Below are 15130 nucleotides of genomic sequence, written 5' to 3' on the forward strand. Positions count from 1 at the left end.
TCCTGAGTGGAGTGGCGCATGCGCACGGCGCCGGAGCCCGCGGGAAGGGCTAGTTTCTCCCTCTCCTCCCAGGATGCCCTGTTGCCCTTACGTGTGACGTCACGGGGAGGGCGTTCCCACACGTCGTGATCGAGTTATCGGCGCTATATTTTGCAGTCAGCCAGCGCGCCGGCCGCAGACGGCGCTGCCTTTAGCTCGGGGTCGGCCTCGGCGACGCTGCTAGCCGGAGAGTTTCGCTTGGCTTCCAGTTTAGGCGACGGCGCAGGCGCAGACGTGGCGGGAGACGCCTCGGAGGCTGATCGCTGACCCAGCACCGCTCCCAGATAGCTTTTCCCAGGATCGGCAGCATCCCAGTCTTACGGTCCTCGATCGGGCCCAGAGACCCGACACCTCGAGGGCGGCTTCCGCGGGACGGAGGGACGCGGACCTCGGAGGAGGCGAAAAGGACCAGGATCAGACCGGACCCCGACCATCGCCCATCTCCCATGGCAGCTCTCGTATGTATGAGGCGAGGCGGTTCTGGGGTCCCGGCGGCGGCCTCTGTAGCCCCTCACCATCCTGCGTTCTGTCCCCTCAGGGCTCCAGCGGCCAGAATGTCACCGAGTATGTCGTCCGAGTTCCCAAGTAAGTCCCTGACCCTACCTGCCCCTCTCCCCCAAAAAGGGATTAAAATTTTAACGAGCTACCAGGCGTGCCTGGCACCTCCTGATTCCCCTTCCAGACTACAGCGACCTGAGGGCAGAGCTGGGGTTGAGCTAGGCCTCTTTGGGGACAGCACTGTTTTTTGAACGGAGTGAATGAATGAATAAATGAGTACATTTATACACAGGAGAATTCTTGCTGATTTGCAAAACCCAGTTCCAATATTTTCCTCCTCCTAGAGGCATTCCCTGACTGCCCACCTCCCTGCCCAGGGCTGAGTTCCCAATTATCCCCTCATCTTGGGGTCCCAGAAATCTCTGTCCCTTTCTCTGAATGGGGTTGGGGGTATGGACTCCACTTCCCTGACAGACTGGGAACCCCTTGGATCTTTTATGAGTCCCTCGCATTACCGGGCACAAAGGGCTTGAGCCCGGGAGTGTTTACTGAATAAATGATTGAACACTATCTCTTCTTGTCTATTGTAGAAATACCACCAAAAAATATAACATCATGGCCTTCAATGCAGCCGATAAAGTCAACCTTGCTACTTGGAATCAGGTAAGTCCTAGTCCTGAGGGAGGTGAGAGACCTGATCCTAGACTTGCTGGTTGGAATAGCTTCTTAGCTGTAACAGTAACTAAGGCTTAGGTGCTCAGGTTTGCCAGCTCTCCCCAAGTAGAGATAAGTGATGACTAAAGCCCAGGCTGAGCCGCTGGGCATCCCTGAAGGTAAGATACACCAGGCCCTGCAGGAGGCTTTCTCCTGAAAGGAGTTGGGTCCACGGATGGGCATCTGGGGCCTTGATTTATCTGGGCAAGGGAGGGGGCTCCGTCCTACAGGTAATGTCAGAGCCCCCCTTGTCAGAGGTTCTAGAAAGGACTTTGGGAGCTGTTTTAGTTCTCTGGGGCTGTTCTAGCAGACCACCAGAGCCTGGGCGGTTTGTGAACAACAGAAATGTACCGCTCCTAATTCTGGAGGCTGGATGTCCAAGATCAAGGCAGCAACAGATCTGGTGTCTGTTGAGGGTGTGCTTCCTGGTTCACAGCTGGTGCGTTTTCACTGTGTCCTCTCCTGGCAAAAGAGGAGGGGGCGCTCTCTGGGATCCTTTTCGAGGACGCTCATCCCATTCATAAGGCTCTGCCCTCCTAATCTAATCATTGCCCCAAATCCCATCACACTGGAGATTAGGTTTCAACATATGCATTTTAGAGGGACATAAACATGTATTGATAGCAGAAGTCATTAAACACATTTTATTTTTGTTTAACGGAGATCCTGGGGATTGAACCCGGGACCTCTGGCATGCTAAGTATGCCCACTGAGCTATACACTCCCCACTATTAAAAGATTTTAAATGGGGAGGTTGATCTGGCCACTGTGGGGTGGAGGGCAGTTGACGGGAGAACAGAGTGGAGGTGAAGGTTCTGGGCCAGGTGAGTCGTGATGGGGCTTGGAGCAAACGGAGGTTATGAGAAGTGATTGAGTCTTGGAGTTTCTTTCTCTCTTTTTTTCTTTTCTTTTTCTTTCTTTGTTTCTTTTCTTTTCTTTCTTTCTTTCTTTTTTTTTTTTTAACTTTGCATTGGGAAGTACTTTCAAACTTTCAAAAAGCTGCAAAACTAGACACGGTACAAGGCTTACCCCAATTTCTTCCCCTACATTCACCCGATGCCTTTTGGCCCCGCAGGAAGTTGGCTCAAGCGTCCCCAGCTCAGCTGTCGGGGGGCCGGGGGAGGGGTAGTGCCGGGTGTAGAGGAAAGGGCATTTGTTGGCGGGGGCACCCGAGTCAGGGCAGGCTTCCTGAGGAGAGCTGTTGCTCCCTGCGCCCCCAGGCCAGGCTGGAGCGCGATCTGAGCAACAAGAAGATTTACCAAGAGGAGGAGATGCCCGAGTCGGGTGCTGGCAGCGAGTTCAACCGCAAGCTCCGGGAGGAGGCGCGGAGGAAGAAGTACGGCATCGTCCTCAAGGAGTTCCGGCCCGAGGACCAGCCCTGGCTGCTCCGCGTCAACGGCAAATCGGGCCGGAAGTAAGTGGTGGCGGCGAGTGTGAAGGGTTTCACTTGGGAAGATGAGCCAAGTGGATGCTCGGGTAGGAGCTCCGAGGGCCGGGATGCAGGCAGCCCGGGTGCTGGCCCCCGGTGCACACAGCCGCAGCTGGACTCTGGGTGGGCTGGGGCCCGGGGAGCCTGACAGTTGCAGGCAGGGAAGGGGCCCGGTCTGGTGGGGCACAAAAAGGTGAAGGCGGAGGCCAGGGGGCGGCTGGCAGTGGTGTTTGGGCCTGAGGAGGATACTGGAGGCAAATCCAGAAGGGTCTGACTGTAGGACCCATGCTCTTCACGGTCCTTCCAGAAAGGACCATGAAATCTGTGCTCACACAGTTTGAAGAGCCAGCCCAAGACCTGGGGATGCAGGTGGGAGGGCTGGGGCTGGTCCCTATTCCTCAGGCCGACCATAACCTTGAACTCCCTGTAGGTTCAAGGGCATAAAGAAGGGAGGTGTGACCGAGAACACCTCCTACTACATCTTTACCCAGTGCCCCGATGGGGCCTTCGAGGCCTTCCCCGTACACAACTGGTACAACTTCACGCCGCTGGCCCGGCATCGCACGCTCACGGCGGAGGAGGCGGAGGAGGAGTGGGAGAGGTGAGTGAGCCTGGGCTTTCCTGGAAATGACGGGAAATGGGGGGCATCCCCCTGTGTCCCAGGCTGGGAGCTGAGGACTCAGTGGTGACCAAGCTAGACCTCACCAGTCCCTCAGGGAACTCCCTGTCCAGGGGAGAGACTGATTGGAACCATCAGGGACGCACCAGGTGGTGCAAGAGGCGGAGGGGTGGTGGTTGAGCTGAGCGTGGAGCAGGAATGGGCAGAGCAGGGTGGGGTCTCCATGGCCTGCATGGCTTCCCCCAGGCAGGAGGTTTCACAGCTGAATCAACTGCTGGTAAAATACATGTAACACACAGTTTACCATTTTTAAGTGCACAGCTCAGTGGCATTAAGTTACATTCACGATATTGTGTAACCATCCCCACCATCATTTCCTGAACTTTCTTATCTTCCTCAACTGAAACTCTGTCCCCATGAAACACTCACTCCCCCTCCCCCTCCCCAGCCCCTGGCCCCCACCGTCTACTTACTGTCTGTATGAATCTGACTCCTGTAGGGACCTCGTACGAGTGGAATCAGACACTAGTTGTCGGCTTTTGTCTGGCTTATTTCACTGAGCATCGTGTTTTCAAGGCTCATCCACATTGTAATGTGTATCAGTGCTTCATTCCTTTTTTTTTTTTAATTTTGTAGTAAAGAGGATGTCAAATTTATCATCTTAACCATTTTTAGGTGTACCATTCAGTAATATTAAGTACATTCACATTTTTGTGAAACGGAGCTTCATTCCTGTTTTTTCTCTTCCAGTTTTATGGAGATGTAATTGACATACAGCCTAAGTTTAAGGCGCACTGCATTAATGATTTCATTTACCTCCATCATGAAATGATCACCACCGTAGATTTAGTAAACATCCATCATCTCATAGAGATACAAAATTACAAACATAGACAAATATATTTTTCCCTTGTGCTGAGAACTCTGAGGGTTTACTCTCAGTAACTTTTATATATAACACGCAAGAGTGGTAATTAATGGTATTAATAGTTAGTACTGATTTATCTTATAACTGGAAGTTTGTACCTTTTAACTACCTTCATCCAGTTCCCCCTCCTCCCACCTCTGGTGACCACAAATCGGATCTCTTTTTCTGGCAGTTTGGGTGTTTGTTTTTTGAAGTATAATTGACTTCCATCACTGTGTTAGTTTCGGGGGTCCAACATGGTGATTCGATATTTCTCTGCATTTCAAAATGATCTCCAGGATAAGCCTAGTTGCCGTCTGTCACCACACGAAGATATTACATCATCGTTGACTGTATGTACGCTTCATCCCCGTGACATTCATTTTGCAGCTGAGAGTCTGTACCTCAATCTCCCTCACCTATTTCACCCATCCCCCACGCCTCTCCCCTTTGGCAACCGCTTGTTTATTCCTTGGATCTGTGACTCTTTCTGTTTTGTTATGTTTGTTCACTTGTTTTCTTTTTTTTTTTTAAGGTTCCACCTATAAGTGAAGTCATGTGGTACCTGCCTTCCATATTTTGGCTATTGTAAATAGTGCTGTAATGAACATAGGGTGCATATATCTTTTTGAGTTAGTGCTTTTGTTTTCTTCAGAAAGATACGCAGAAGTGGGATTTTGGCTGGTATGGTGGTTTTAATTTGGGGGGTGGGTAATTAGGTTTATTTATTTATTTTTAGAGGAGGTACTGGGGATTGAACCTAGGACCTCATGCATGCTAAGCATGTGCTCTATACTGAGCTATATCCTCTGCCCACTAGTTTTAATTTTTTTGAGGAACCTCCATACTGTTTTGTATGTAAATTGTATGTAAAATTTTGTATGTAAATTGGTGGCTGCACGAATTTACATTCCTACCGATGGTGTACGAGGGTTCCCTTTTATCCACGGCCTCACCAGCACTTGTTATTTGTTGTCTTTTGATGATAGCCATTCAAATAGGTGTGAGGTGATATCACATTGTGGTTTTGGTTGGCATTTCCCTAATAATTAGTGATGTTGAGCATCTTTTCACGTGCCTGTTGGCCATCTGTATGTCTTCTTTGGAAAAATGTCTATTCAGGTCCTGTGCCCATTTTTTAATAAGGTTTTTTTGTTCGTTTGTTTTTGATTTGTATGCGTTCTCTGTATATTTTGGATATTAACTCCTTATCAGATATATCATTTGCAAATACCGTCTCCCATTCAGTTGGTTGTGTTTTTGTTTTGTTAATAGTTTCATTTACTGTGCAAAAGCTTTTTAGTTTGGTGTAGTCCCATTTGTTTATTTTTGCTTTTGTTTCTCTTGCCTAAGGAGACAGAGCCAAAAAAAATATTACTAAGACTAATGTCAGAGTGTACTGCCTATGTTTTCTTTTAGAAGTTTTATGGTTTCAGATCTTACATTAAGTCTTTGATACGTTTGTAATTTATTTTTGTGCATGGTTGAGAGAGTAGTCCAGTTGGATTCTTTCACAGGGAGCTGTCCAGTTTTCTCAACACCACTTATTGAAGAGGCTGTCTTTTCCCTGTTGTAGTCTTGCCTCCTCTCATAGATTACTTGACCACAGATGCATGGGTTCATTTTTGGGCTGTCTTCTGTCCCCTTGGTCTATGTGTCTCTTGTCACATTGTAGTATAATTTGAAATCAGGGTGTGTGATACCTCAGCTTTATTCTTCTTTCTCAACATTGTTTTGGCTATTTGGGGTTTTTTGTGTTTCCATATAAATTTCAAAATTATTTGTTATATGAAAAAAGCCATTGGTATTTTGATAGGGATTGCATCAGCTCTCTAGATTGCCTTGGGTAGTACGGTCGTATTAACGATACTTTTCCATTTGTTTGTGTCATCTTCAGTTTCTTATAGTTTTCTGAGTACAGGTCTTTTACCTCCTTGGTTAGGTTTATTCCTAGGTGTTTTATTCTTTTGGATGCAACTGTAAATGGGATTGTTTTCTTAATTTCCCTTTCTGATAGTTTGTTGTTACTGTATAGAAATGCAACAGATTTCTGTATATTAAGTTTGTATCCTGCAGCTTTGTAGAATTCATTTATTAGTTCTAATTATTTTTTGGTGGCACTTTTAGGATTTTCTATATATGTAGTATCATGCCATCTGCAAACAGTTTTATTTCTTCCATTCCAATTCAGCTTCCTTTCATTTTTTATTTCTTTCTTGTCTGATTGGTGAGGCTAGGACTTCCAATACTGTGTTGACTAGAGCTTCATTCCTGTTTCTATGAATATAAATGAATTCTGCTCCTGTTATTGGATACAATCCTAAGGTGCTCTCTAAATCCAATCACATTTTTAAAAACTTCCATCACCACACTAAATGGAAACACTAATCCCTTGACATTAAAAAGAAGGCATCCATAAACTACAATAAAAACAGACGTGGGTGCATTGTGGCCAGATTCTACTGCTGGAGAAGGGCCCTGAGTTCAAGAGAGGTGTTGGGACATCAGCGTCCCATGAGACCTTCTCCTTGAGGGACTCTGGGCAGAGAGGGACTGGAGGAGGGTGATCTCATGGTTTGTGCCACATGTATGTGTCCCCAGGTGCAGGGTCAGGTCATCCCTCACATCACCTTAGTTGTGTCTGTGGTTCTTCTCTGGGGAAGGTGCTGGGAGGCACTGGGAAAGAAACCCAGCTCCTGGAGGAGGGCCCGTTGTCAGCCCCTGCTGTACCCCGTCCTGCCCACAGGAGAAACAAAGTCCTGAACCACTTCAGCATCATGCAGCAGCGGCGGCTCAAGGACCAGGACCAGGACGAGGAGGATGAGGAGAAGGAGAAGCGCGGCCGCAAGAAGGCCAGCGAGCTGCGCATCCATGACCTGGAGGACGATCTGGAGATGTCATCTGACAGCGAGGCCAGCGGCGAGGAGGGTGAGGCTGGGTGGAGTCCTCAGGTGGCAGGGTGGCCAGCACAGCTGCCTGATGAGTGCCCACTCGTAATTTATCCAGGAGGCTGTGCAATGGCACAGAGGTGGATGCCACTGAAAGGAAAGCTTGGTTACTCCCAGTTCCCTGGACACCAGAGCTCAGGCGCTTAGGGGGCCCCCAGAATGGGCAGGAGGCAGCAGGAAGCCCCAGGAAGGCCTTGGCCACAGCCTCAGTTGGGGTTTCCATGGGAACATCTTAGGACCGGCCAGTTGGAGTATTCCAGCAGGCTCTGGGCCAGCGGGTGGTCTCAAGTTGTGAGGTGCCTGGCCCAGGTAATTTAGGGCAGCAATGGTGGCCCTGTATGTGAGTTAGAGAAAGGGGGTGGGGGGTGTGGAGTTGGGATTGCTCCGTTCGTTTGCAGGTGAGAGGCCCACCCCTTTGACTCCTGGAGGAATTGGCTGCTCCTGGCATCTCTCCTGGGTCAGCAGGACCCGGAGATGTCCAGATGTCATCGAATACAACAATGGGATGCATGCCCACCTGAGCCCCTCTGCCTTCTCCGCCTTTCCCCAGGCAGCCGAGCCCCCAAGGCCAAGAGGAAGGTGCCGCCCGGCAAGGGGGGCAGGAAGAAGAAGAAGAAGAAGGGGTCAGATGACGAGGCCTTCGAGGACAGCGACGACGGGGACTTCGAGGGCCAGGAGGTGGACTACATGTCTGACGGCTCCAGGTGAGGCAGGCGGGAGGCGGGTGTGAGACCCTGGGCCGGCGGCGGACGCGCTCACTCACCCTCTGCCCGCTCTCTGTCTTACAGCAGCTCCCAGGACGAGCTGGAGGGCAAGCCCAAGGTCACCCAGCAGGAGGAGGGCCCCAAGGGCGTGGATGAGCAGAGCGAGAGCAGCGAGGAGAGCGAGGAGGAGAAGCCACCCGAGGAGGAAAAGGAGGAGGAGGAGGAGAAGAAGGCGCCCACGCCGCAGGAGAAGAAGCGGAGGAAAGGTGGACGCGCCCTCTGGGCCGCTGATCTGGGACGGGCTGAGGGCGGGCACGGGGGTCTCTGGTCCTGACACCCCTCTCTGCCCCATGCAGACAGCAGCGATGAGTCGGACAGCTCGGAGGAGAGCGACATCGACAGCGAGGCCTCCTCGGCCCTCTTCATGGCGGTGAGGCCCGGCCCGGGCGGGGCGGGGCGGGGGCGGAGGCGGATGGAGTACCTCCTGCCCAACTCACATCCCCCACTGCGATCTCCGCAGAAGAAAAAGACGCCCCCGAAGAGAGAGCGGAAGCCGTCGGGAGGCAGCTCCCGGGGCAACAGCCGGCCGGGCACCCCCAGCACGGAGGGCGGCAGCACTTCCTCCACCCTGCGGGCCGCCGCCAGCAAGCTGGAGCAGGGTGAGTGGTTCCCAGCCCGTCCCACCCGCCTTGACCCGGTCCTCGTCCTCCACTCGGCGTCCTGCCTGCCCCCGGGCCCTCGCGCAAGTAATCCCGGCACAGCCGGCGGCCTGGGGACCTCCCTGGGGTCCGGCGTCCGGCCCAAGGCTCAGCCCCGCCTCTGCTCCCACAGGGAAGCGGACCAGCGAGACGCCGGCGGCCAAGAGGCTGCGGCTGGATCCCGGGCCCCAGAGCCTGTCGGGCAAGTCCACCCCTCAGCCCCAGTCTGGGAAGTCGACCCCCAGCAGCGGGTAAGTTGGTGAGGACGGTGGGGGTGGGCGATGCGGGCAGGGCAGGGTGTGTGGGGGTGGGGGCCAGAGGGCGCCGGCTGACACCCACCTGCCGCCTCCAGTGATGTGCAGGTGACTGAGGACGCCGTGCGCCGCTACCTGACGCGGAAGCCCATGACCACCAAGGACCTGCTGAAAAAGTTCCAGACCAAGAAGACGGGGCTCAGCAGCGACCAGACGGTGAACGTGCTGGCCCAGATCCTCAAGCGCCTGAACCCCGAGCGCAAGATGATCAACGACAAGATGCACTTCTCCCTCAAGGAATGAGGCCCGCCCCGCCCCACCCAATAAACGTGCTCTGTTAGCTGGATCCTCCTCCTCCGGCTCCTGATTCCATCCCACTCGCCCCCAGGCCGAGGGGCCCCTGCTGCTTTCTCCTCGGTTTACTTCTCCCTCTCTCCAGTCCCTCCTTTCTGGAACCTTCAGACGCCTCTTGGAACTTGCCCGTGTTTTTGCCACTCTGCCTTGTCCACCGAGCCTCTCCTGGGTGATTTCTTTCCGCTCTGTCTTCCACTTGGCCAGCTCTCTCTCCAGCTGTGGCTTACCCACCACCTAAACCTACGAAGTACTTAGTTTATTCTTTTTCAGACCAGCCGGTCTGTTTTCTGTCTGGCCGCTTCCGTTCTTGAACCTGTCTCTGGCATTTTTTACCTTAAGTGTCCCTGTCTTAAAGTCTCCCCCACACTCATGCAGTACCTGAGGCTCGCAGGCACCCCATATCCTGACTCCTCCTTCCGATTGATTCTTGTGTTTTGTTATCTGGGATGGGGAACTCATGGGTGGTCTGCTTTGCAGGCAAGTCCTTCCAGATGGTTTTTGCCTGTGCTCCCCCTGGGTGCCCCCGAAGTCCTGTCCTGTCCTGAGCCCATTTTAGGTGTGGTTCTCAGCTGTGGCTCTGTCCCTAGGTGGCCACAAAATCCCAGACCCCTCTGTGGCTGATGTTGGCTTCTGGGCCCTATTTTTCAACTTTCCAGTGATGTTTCTGGGGTTTTCCTTAGATTCCCACTGGTTAGTTAGGCATTCATGTTATGCAGCATTGCTAGGTGTTCTACAGCGGGGCGGGGGGGGCTTTTTTGAGTTCGTGGACAGTCACATTGCTAGAAGTGTAATTTGGCAGCAGGCACTACTTTTGAGCCCCCATTTGAGTGATCCGGCGGGGGGCAGGATGTTGGGCTTCTGTCTTGCCCAAGCTGGAGACCACAGGTGGGAAGCTTTCCCACCCAGCTCTACCGGCCCTTGGCTGCCGAGCGGGAATGCCTGAGATGTCAGACTAATTCCTTGGAATGTCCCAGGTCGATCCAACCTCCCTCCCCATCCTTCCACCAGGCCTTTTGGGGCAGCCAGAAAGAGTGCTTGCCCCTTGCCCTAGCAATTTCGCCCCTGTCCTGTTTACCACGTGCACTGGGGTCTAAGGCCTCCCTACAGGGTGCGCCACACACCCCAGGGGTCCAGAGCAAGGGACTTGTATTCAGTGGGACCCAGGGTCAAATACCGCCTGTGCTGCTTAATTCTGGGTGACTCTGGGTAAGTAACACCCCTGGGGCCCCCATCCCCACCCCGTCTGAAAGTAGTCTGTAAGCAGTAAAATATGAACCACACCAAAATCGTTGAAGCAGTCCCTGGTGGGTGTAGGTGAGGTCATTTCCAGTCTCTCGCTGATACAAAAGGCAGCAAACATCCCTGAGCTTGCGTCTTCGCTCTCCTGGTTAGGATGAGTTCCTGAAGCAGGTTTCCTGGGTCCAAGGGATGTGATTTGCAGTTTCTGTAGCAAACATTCACCTGCTACTGATTCGCACTCATACCCGCAGGCATGTCTGTCACAGACACGCACGCGCAGCCATGTGGAAGCAAACTTGACGCCTGCCATTCTTGGGTACACTCTACTCTGAGTTTAACCCAGTCCCACCTGTATGAGACTGAGCACTTCGCAAACCTACACAAGCTGTTCTTACCTCCTTTGCCTCAAAAGCTCTTGCAACTCCTTAGCATCAGGCCCCACGTTAAATGCTCAATGCAGCTTCTGTCCTCAGAAGCCCATGTGGGAGGGACTCTGTTTGGCCCCCTTTGACAGGACAGGATGGAGGCTCACTTCCCGGGGGTGATGGATTAGGCCGGGGAAGTCACCGGGGCCTGCTGCTGCCCCTGGCTCAGCAGGCCTTACCCTCCCCTCCAGCTCTGATGCCCTTCAACCCCAGGATAGGGCTCGGGCCCCGGTGAGGGGCTGTTTGGCCTTCGAGCCTGGAGTCCCTGCAGGGGAGCTTCCTGCCCCTGGTGTCCCAGCTCTTGGCTGTCCCCAGGCCTCTCCCTTTTCCTGTTTTGATGCTGGCTCAGCCAGGCCCGGAGACAGGGGCCTGATGTCTTGATCCTCCAGGCGGGAGCCGTGATGGATTCCCCGTCAGCTCACCCACCTGCCAACCCGCCTCTTCCCTGCACACATAGCTGCTCCACCTGGCACACTACACAGGGGCCACTGAGCCCCAGCACCCTGCCTGAGTGCAGAGGGTCCCACCAGGGGACCCACGGAGTCCCTGGCCTCTCCCTCCAGACAGCAGGTCGAATAGGGACCCCGGTCACCTGCCCTGGGCTTGGCCCTGGCTGCCGCCACACTCATAAATCAGGGGGCGGAGGGGGTGTCAGAGATCAGTATGTGGAATGTCTGGATAGGGTGTGTGGGGGGTGTGCACCCTTAACTCTTCGAAGGATGCCGTGTGGGACAGAAAGGGCTGGACCGCCTAGGCCCGAGGTGTGCGACATGGGGGCCTTTGTGCCTGAGTAGCAGCCGGCAGTGAAGAGGTTATCTCCCCTGCTCAGGCAGGGGATAAATTGAGGGTGCAGGGCACCCCCACCCTGAGGACCTGCCCATCACCATGGCCACAGGAAGAGTCCTGCTAGGCTCTCTGCTGCTCCTGATCCCGCAGCTGGACCCTGGGGGGAACCCTGGAACCTGGGGTGCTCTGGTGGAGGATGGGGGGCTCCTGTCCCATCCAGTGGGCGACAGAGGAACCCAGAGGCCACAGCTGGGTAAGGACCCCCAGAACCCCATGTGCCCTCCAACTCCTGCCTGGATGCTGCCTGCTGTCAGCTGCCCCTTGTCCTGCAGGCACTCGCTTGCACAGGGCCCCGGCCAGCCCGTGCCAGCTGTGGAGCCTGTCCCTGCCTGTGGCCGAGCTGGGCCTGGGCTACACATCGGAGGAGACCGTCATCTTCCGCTACTGCGCCGGCAGCTGTCCCCACGGCGCCCGCACCCAGCACGGCTTGACGCTGGCCTGGCTGCGGAGCCAGGGCCGAGCCCACGGTGGGCCCTGCTGCCGACCCACCCGCTACGCTGACGTGGCCTTCCTGGACGACCACCACCGCTGGCAGCGGCTGCCCCAGCTCTCAGCGGCAGCCTGTGGCTGCGGCGGCTGAGCGTGCCCGGCCCGGGGCCCTGCAGCCGCTGGAGGAGCTCTGCTGACTTACTTTACTGGAGACTTAGATGCCAAGAAAACGAAAGGGTGAGGTGGGCTGGGGCCACCAACAAGGAGCTCAATAAAGGAAACTGCTCCCTCCACCTCATGCTGTGTGTTCAGCCCGGGATGCTCCCGGTGGGTAGCCAGGTGAGGTCCTGGGCTTCCCTGCAGGTCCCAGCCCCTGCAAATAGCTAGTGCCAGGAAGGCCAGCTTGTCCATCCTCTAACTTTATTCTCAAACACAGTGTCTTGAGAAGCTGGGAGAAGGGCCCAGGGGTCAGCAGGCTGGGGGCGGCTGCCTGGGCTCTGCTGGCCCCATCCTCTCAGGAAGGGAGCGGCAGATCACGGAGATGCGTCGGCCCCGGGGAACCCGACGCTCCCCGAAAAAGGACTCTTCATCTCGAAGGATCTCGTGGGAGAAGTCATAGCGGGCTGAGCCTCTGCAAGAGAAAATAGGCTGTGGTGGGTGGGGTGAGGGCAGTCCCTGTTTCAGGCAGACTGTCTGTGGGTAGTTTGCTGTGAGGGCTGGATGAGAAAAGGTGCTCAAAGTGCTGGGGTGGGCGTGTCTTACGAGTTACCAGTGGGGTTGGGGCTCCTTGGCTGCCAGTACCTAAGGATGTAGAGGGAGCCTGGCTCCAGCAAGAGTTCCAGCCACTCCCCTGGTTCCTGGGTGTGCACCAGCCGCATGACGCTGGAAGACAGCAGAGACAGGCCGGCAATGGTGGACCCACAGAACTGGAAGAGGGGACACGGTGGCAAGTCAGGATTTGGCCTGGCTGGCTCACCCACAGCCAGGAGCTCTAAGGCATTGGCCCCTGCCCACCTTGATGCTGTCCACGTGTGGTTTGATGTAGCCCCGAGGTTCCAGGTCCAGCACGTGCACAGGGGACAGCAGGGTCTGGCCAGGGCCAAAGGCAGCCGCCTGCACACGCTGTAGGATGGCCCGGCTTGCTTCTGACCAGCGCGACTTCTCTGTCTCGCGGAAGCCATGGATGGCCTGCCCAGAGGGCTCAGGTCAAGCCTAGAAGCTCCCAGGGGGCCAGGGAAACTGAGGCACAGTGCGGGGGCGGGGGGGGAGTGAGTTGCCAAAGTGCAAAGCAAAGGGCTGTTATTTCCAGTATGATACTTGACCCCACCTTCAACTCACAACCTTGGTCCTATCTACCCCATGATCCTGGGTCTCAAACCCCAACCTCTGCCCTATCTAGGTCTGGCCTCAGTCCTTTGTGCCCACCATCAGGCTCTAATTCAGTCTCAGATCCCGTCCCCAATGCTGGTCTGGCTACAATATTCACAACTCGATCCCACTCAACACCAGGCCCCCCGTCTGCATCCCCAAACCGTGACCACCCCCATCTCTTCTCCATACACGTTTCTGCCCCTAACTTTGGTCTTGTCCCTCCAAACATCCCTCAGTTCCAGGTTCTGCCTCCAGTTATGGCCCTGACCTCATCTCCGAAGTGCTCTCCATGCCCCCAAGGTTCCCAAGCTTAAAGACTCCGTCCCCACCAAGGTCCCGCCCCCAGCCTTAGTTTAGCCCTGCCCACCAAACACTCCACTCCCCGCCCCCCCGGGGCCCCGCCCTGCCGCAACACCACCACTAGCACCACGGCCTCACCGCATCCCAGTGATCATATTCGTATCGTCGGCGGCGCAGCTCGGGTTCCAGCTCACGGCTCAGCGTCTCCTCCTCGTTCGCGCTCAGGAAGCCGGGCCGCACCACGGCCGCGTCCCGCAGGCGGCTCAGCACAGCCGGTCCCGAGCCCCGCACCCAGCCCTGCCTGGGAAGCGTACCCAGAGCCAGTCGCCCACTCCCGGCCATATCCCTGGGGCCGGGTCGTGGAAGCGGCCGGAGTCAGGGCAACGCCCCCCCCCGAGCCATTGGCACAGCCGGACCCGAGTCCCTCCAGCGATTGGCTCTCCTCAGACTCCCGCCTCTCGCTCAAGGCCACTGGTTGTTACTCGAATCGTTCTCTCAAGCTATTGGCTCTCCCCAGAGCCCGCCTCCTCTTCCGTGCTATTGGGCGTCTTCGACCGTAGCTTCTCAGACTATTGGCTATGCTGCAAGTCAGTCCTTCGAGGGCGAGGGCACGCTCTGGCTTGGGGTCAGAGGTCAGGGGTCATAGATTGCGTCAAGGTTATGAAGTTGGCCTGGGCTAGAGGTTAAAGGTGGAGTAGTCAGGCTGAGATGTAGTAGGGGTTTCAGCCAGAGGTCAAAGCGAGGCACCACTCCTTTCTCCTCTTCTGGGTCACCCTCACCCGCACACAAACAGGCTGGCCGCCAGCTCAAAACACAGGGTAGAAACAAAAAATCCTTTTCCTTTAATGGTAGAATTGGCTTGTCACCATTTTGCAGCCCCTATTGGAATGTCTTAGTGGGCCTAGCCCAGCACTCTGATCCGCTCCTAACGTCATGAAAAGAGACAGCTGGATTTCAGGGGTCTCCTGCCAGAAGGCACCTCAACTCAGAGGTCACTTGCCCAAAGGATTGTCTAGATTCATACACCAAGTTACTGGAAATCCCAAAGCCAGGATCCAATCATCAAAATCCAGACAATGAGAAAGTCCACAAGACAAATGACCCTGTTTCTCCAACAAGTGAGTTCCAAGGAAAGAGAAGAAAAAGAGGGAGAGATTGAGAGGTTAAGGGGAAACCAGCAGTTACCAGACACTTCAGGATCTGTCAGCCAGTGGCAAGTATGCACCTTATTTGGATCCTGATTGGAACAAACTAAAAAAACACAAAATAGAGCCAACGGGGGAAATTTGGACACTGGTTGAATATTTGACCACGGTAAGTGCTGTCATTTAGCAGGGTTTGAAAATGGTACTGTGG

At 54.7% G+C, this 15130-nt stretch overlaps 3 protein-coding genes across 3 annotated transcripts; 2 read left to right on the plus strand and 1 right to left on the minus strand.

Moving 5' to 3' along the window:
* Positions 1-107: 107 nt before the first annotated feature.
* On the plus strand, positions 108-9156 carry GTF2F1 (general transcription factor IIF subunit 1). The gene is made up of 12 exons (XM_006206353.4): positions 108-497; positions 578-624; positions 1128-1200; positions 2472-2665; positions 3111-3281; positions 6953-7134; positions 7705-7858; positions 7943-8124; positions 8215-8288; positions 8379-8517; positions 8690-8807; positions 8909-9156. Exons 1-12 carry the CDS (start codon positions 486-488, stop codon positions 9111-9113), a joined length of 1551 nt encoding a protein of 516 aa, XP_006206415.1. The 5' UTR covers positions 108-485; the 3' UTR covers positions 9114-9156.
* Positions 9157-11713: 2557 nt separating this feature from the next.
* On the plus strand, positions 11714-12254 carry PSPN (persephin). Its single transcript, XM_072948213.1, has 2 exons — positions 11714-11867; positions 11947-12254. Exons 1-2 carry the CDS (start codon positions 11714-11716, stop codon positions 12252-12254), a joined length of 462 nt encoding a protein of 153 aa, XP_072804314.1.
* A 252-nt stretch (positions 12255-12506) lies between these two features.
* On the minus strand, positions 12507-14191 carry ALKBH7 (alkB homolog 7). The gene is made up of 4 exons (XM_006206356.4): positions 13913-14191; positions 13118-13291; positions 12905-13029; positions 12507-12734 (listed from the first exon to the last, which is right to left on the minus strand). The coding sequence occupies exons 1-4, from the start codon at positions 14114-14116 to the stop codon at positions 12572-12574; spliced, it is 666 nt and encodes a 221-aa protein (XP_006206418.2). The 5' UTR covers positions 14117-14191; the 3' UTR covers positions 12507-12571.
* Positions 14192-15130: the final 939 nt, after the last annotated feature.

The sequence above is a fragment of the Vicugna pacos genome, chromosome 22 (genome assembly GCF_048564905.1).
Source record: "Vicugna pacos chromosome 22, VicPac4, whole genome shotgun sequence".
Lineage (NCBI taxonomy): Eukaryota > Metazoa > Chordata > Mammalia > Artiodactyla > Camelidae > Vicugna > Vicugna pacos.

Bases quoted from the DNA above. Each gene is read 5' to 3' on its own strand.
- GTF2F1 (XM_006206353.4), top strand. The intron at 2,666-3,110 runs GTAAGTGGTGGC...AACTCCCTGTAG, and splicing joins AACGGCAAATCGGGCCGGAA to GTTCAAGGGCATAAAGAAGG. The intron at 8,289-8,378 runs GTGAGGCCCGGC...CGATCTCCGCAG, and splicing joins CCTCGGCCCTCTTCATGGCG to AAGAAAAAGACGCCCCCGAA.
- PSPN (XM_072948213.1), top strand. From the start codon at position 11,714: ATGGCCACAGGAAGAGTCCTGCTAGGCTCTCTGCTGCTCCTGATCCCG. The intron at 11,868-11,946 runs GTAAGGACCCCC...CTTGTCCTGCAG, and splicing joins AACCCAGAGGCCACAGCTGG to GCACTCGCTTGCACAGGGCC.
- ALKBH7 (XM_006206356.4), bottom strand. From the start codon at position 14,116: ATGGCCGGGAGTGGGCGACTGGCTCTGGGTACGCTTCCCAGGCAGGGC. The intron at 13,292-13,912 runs GTGAGGCCGTGG...CCCTCTGGGCAG, and splicing joins AATATGATCACTGGGATGCG to GCCATCCATGGCTTCCGCGA. The intron at 12,735-12,904 runs GTACTGGCAGCC...TTTCTCTTGCAG, and splicing joins GGCTCCCTCTACATCCTTAG to AGGCTCAGCCCGCTATGACT.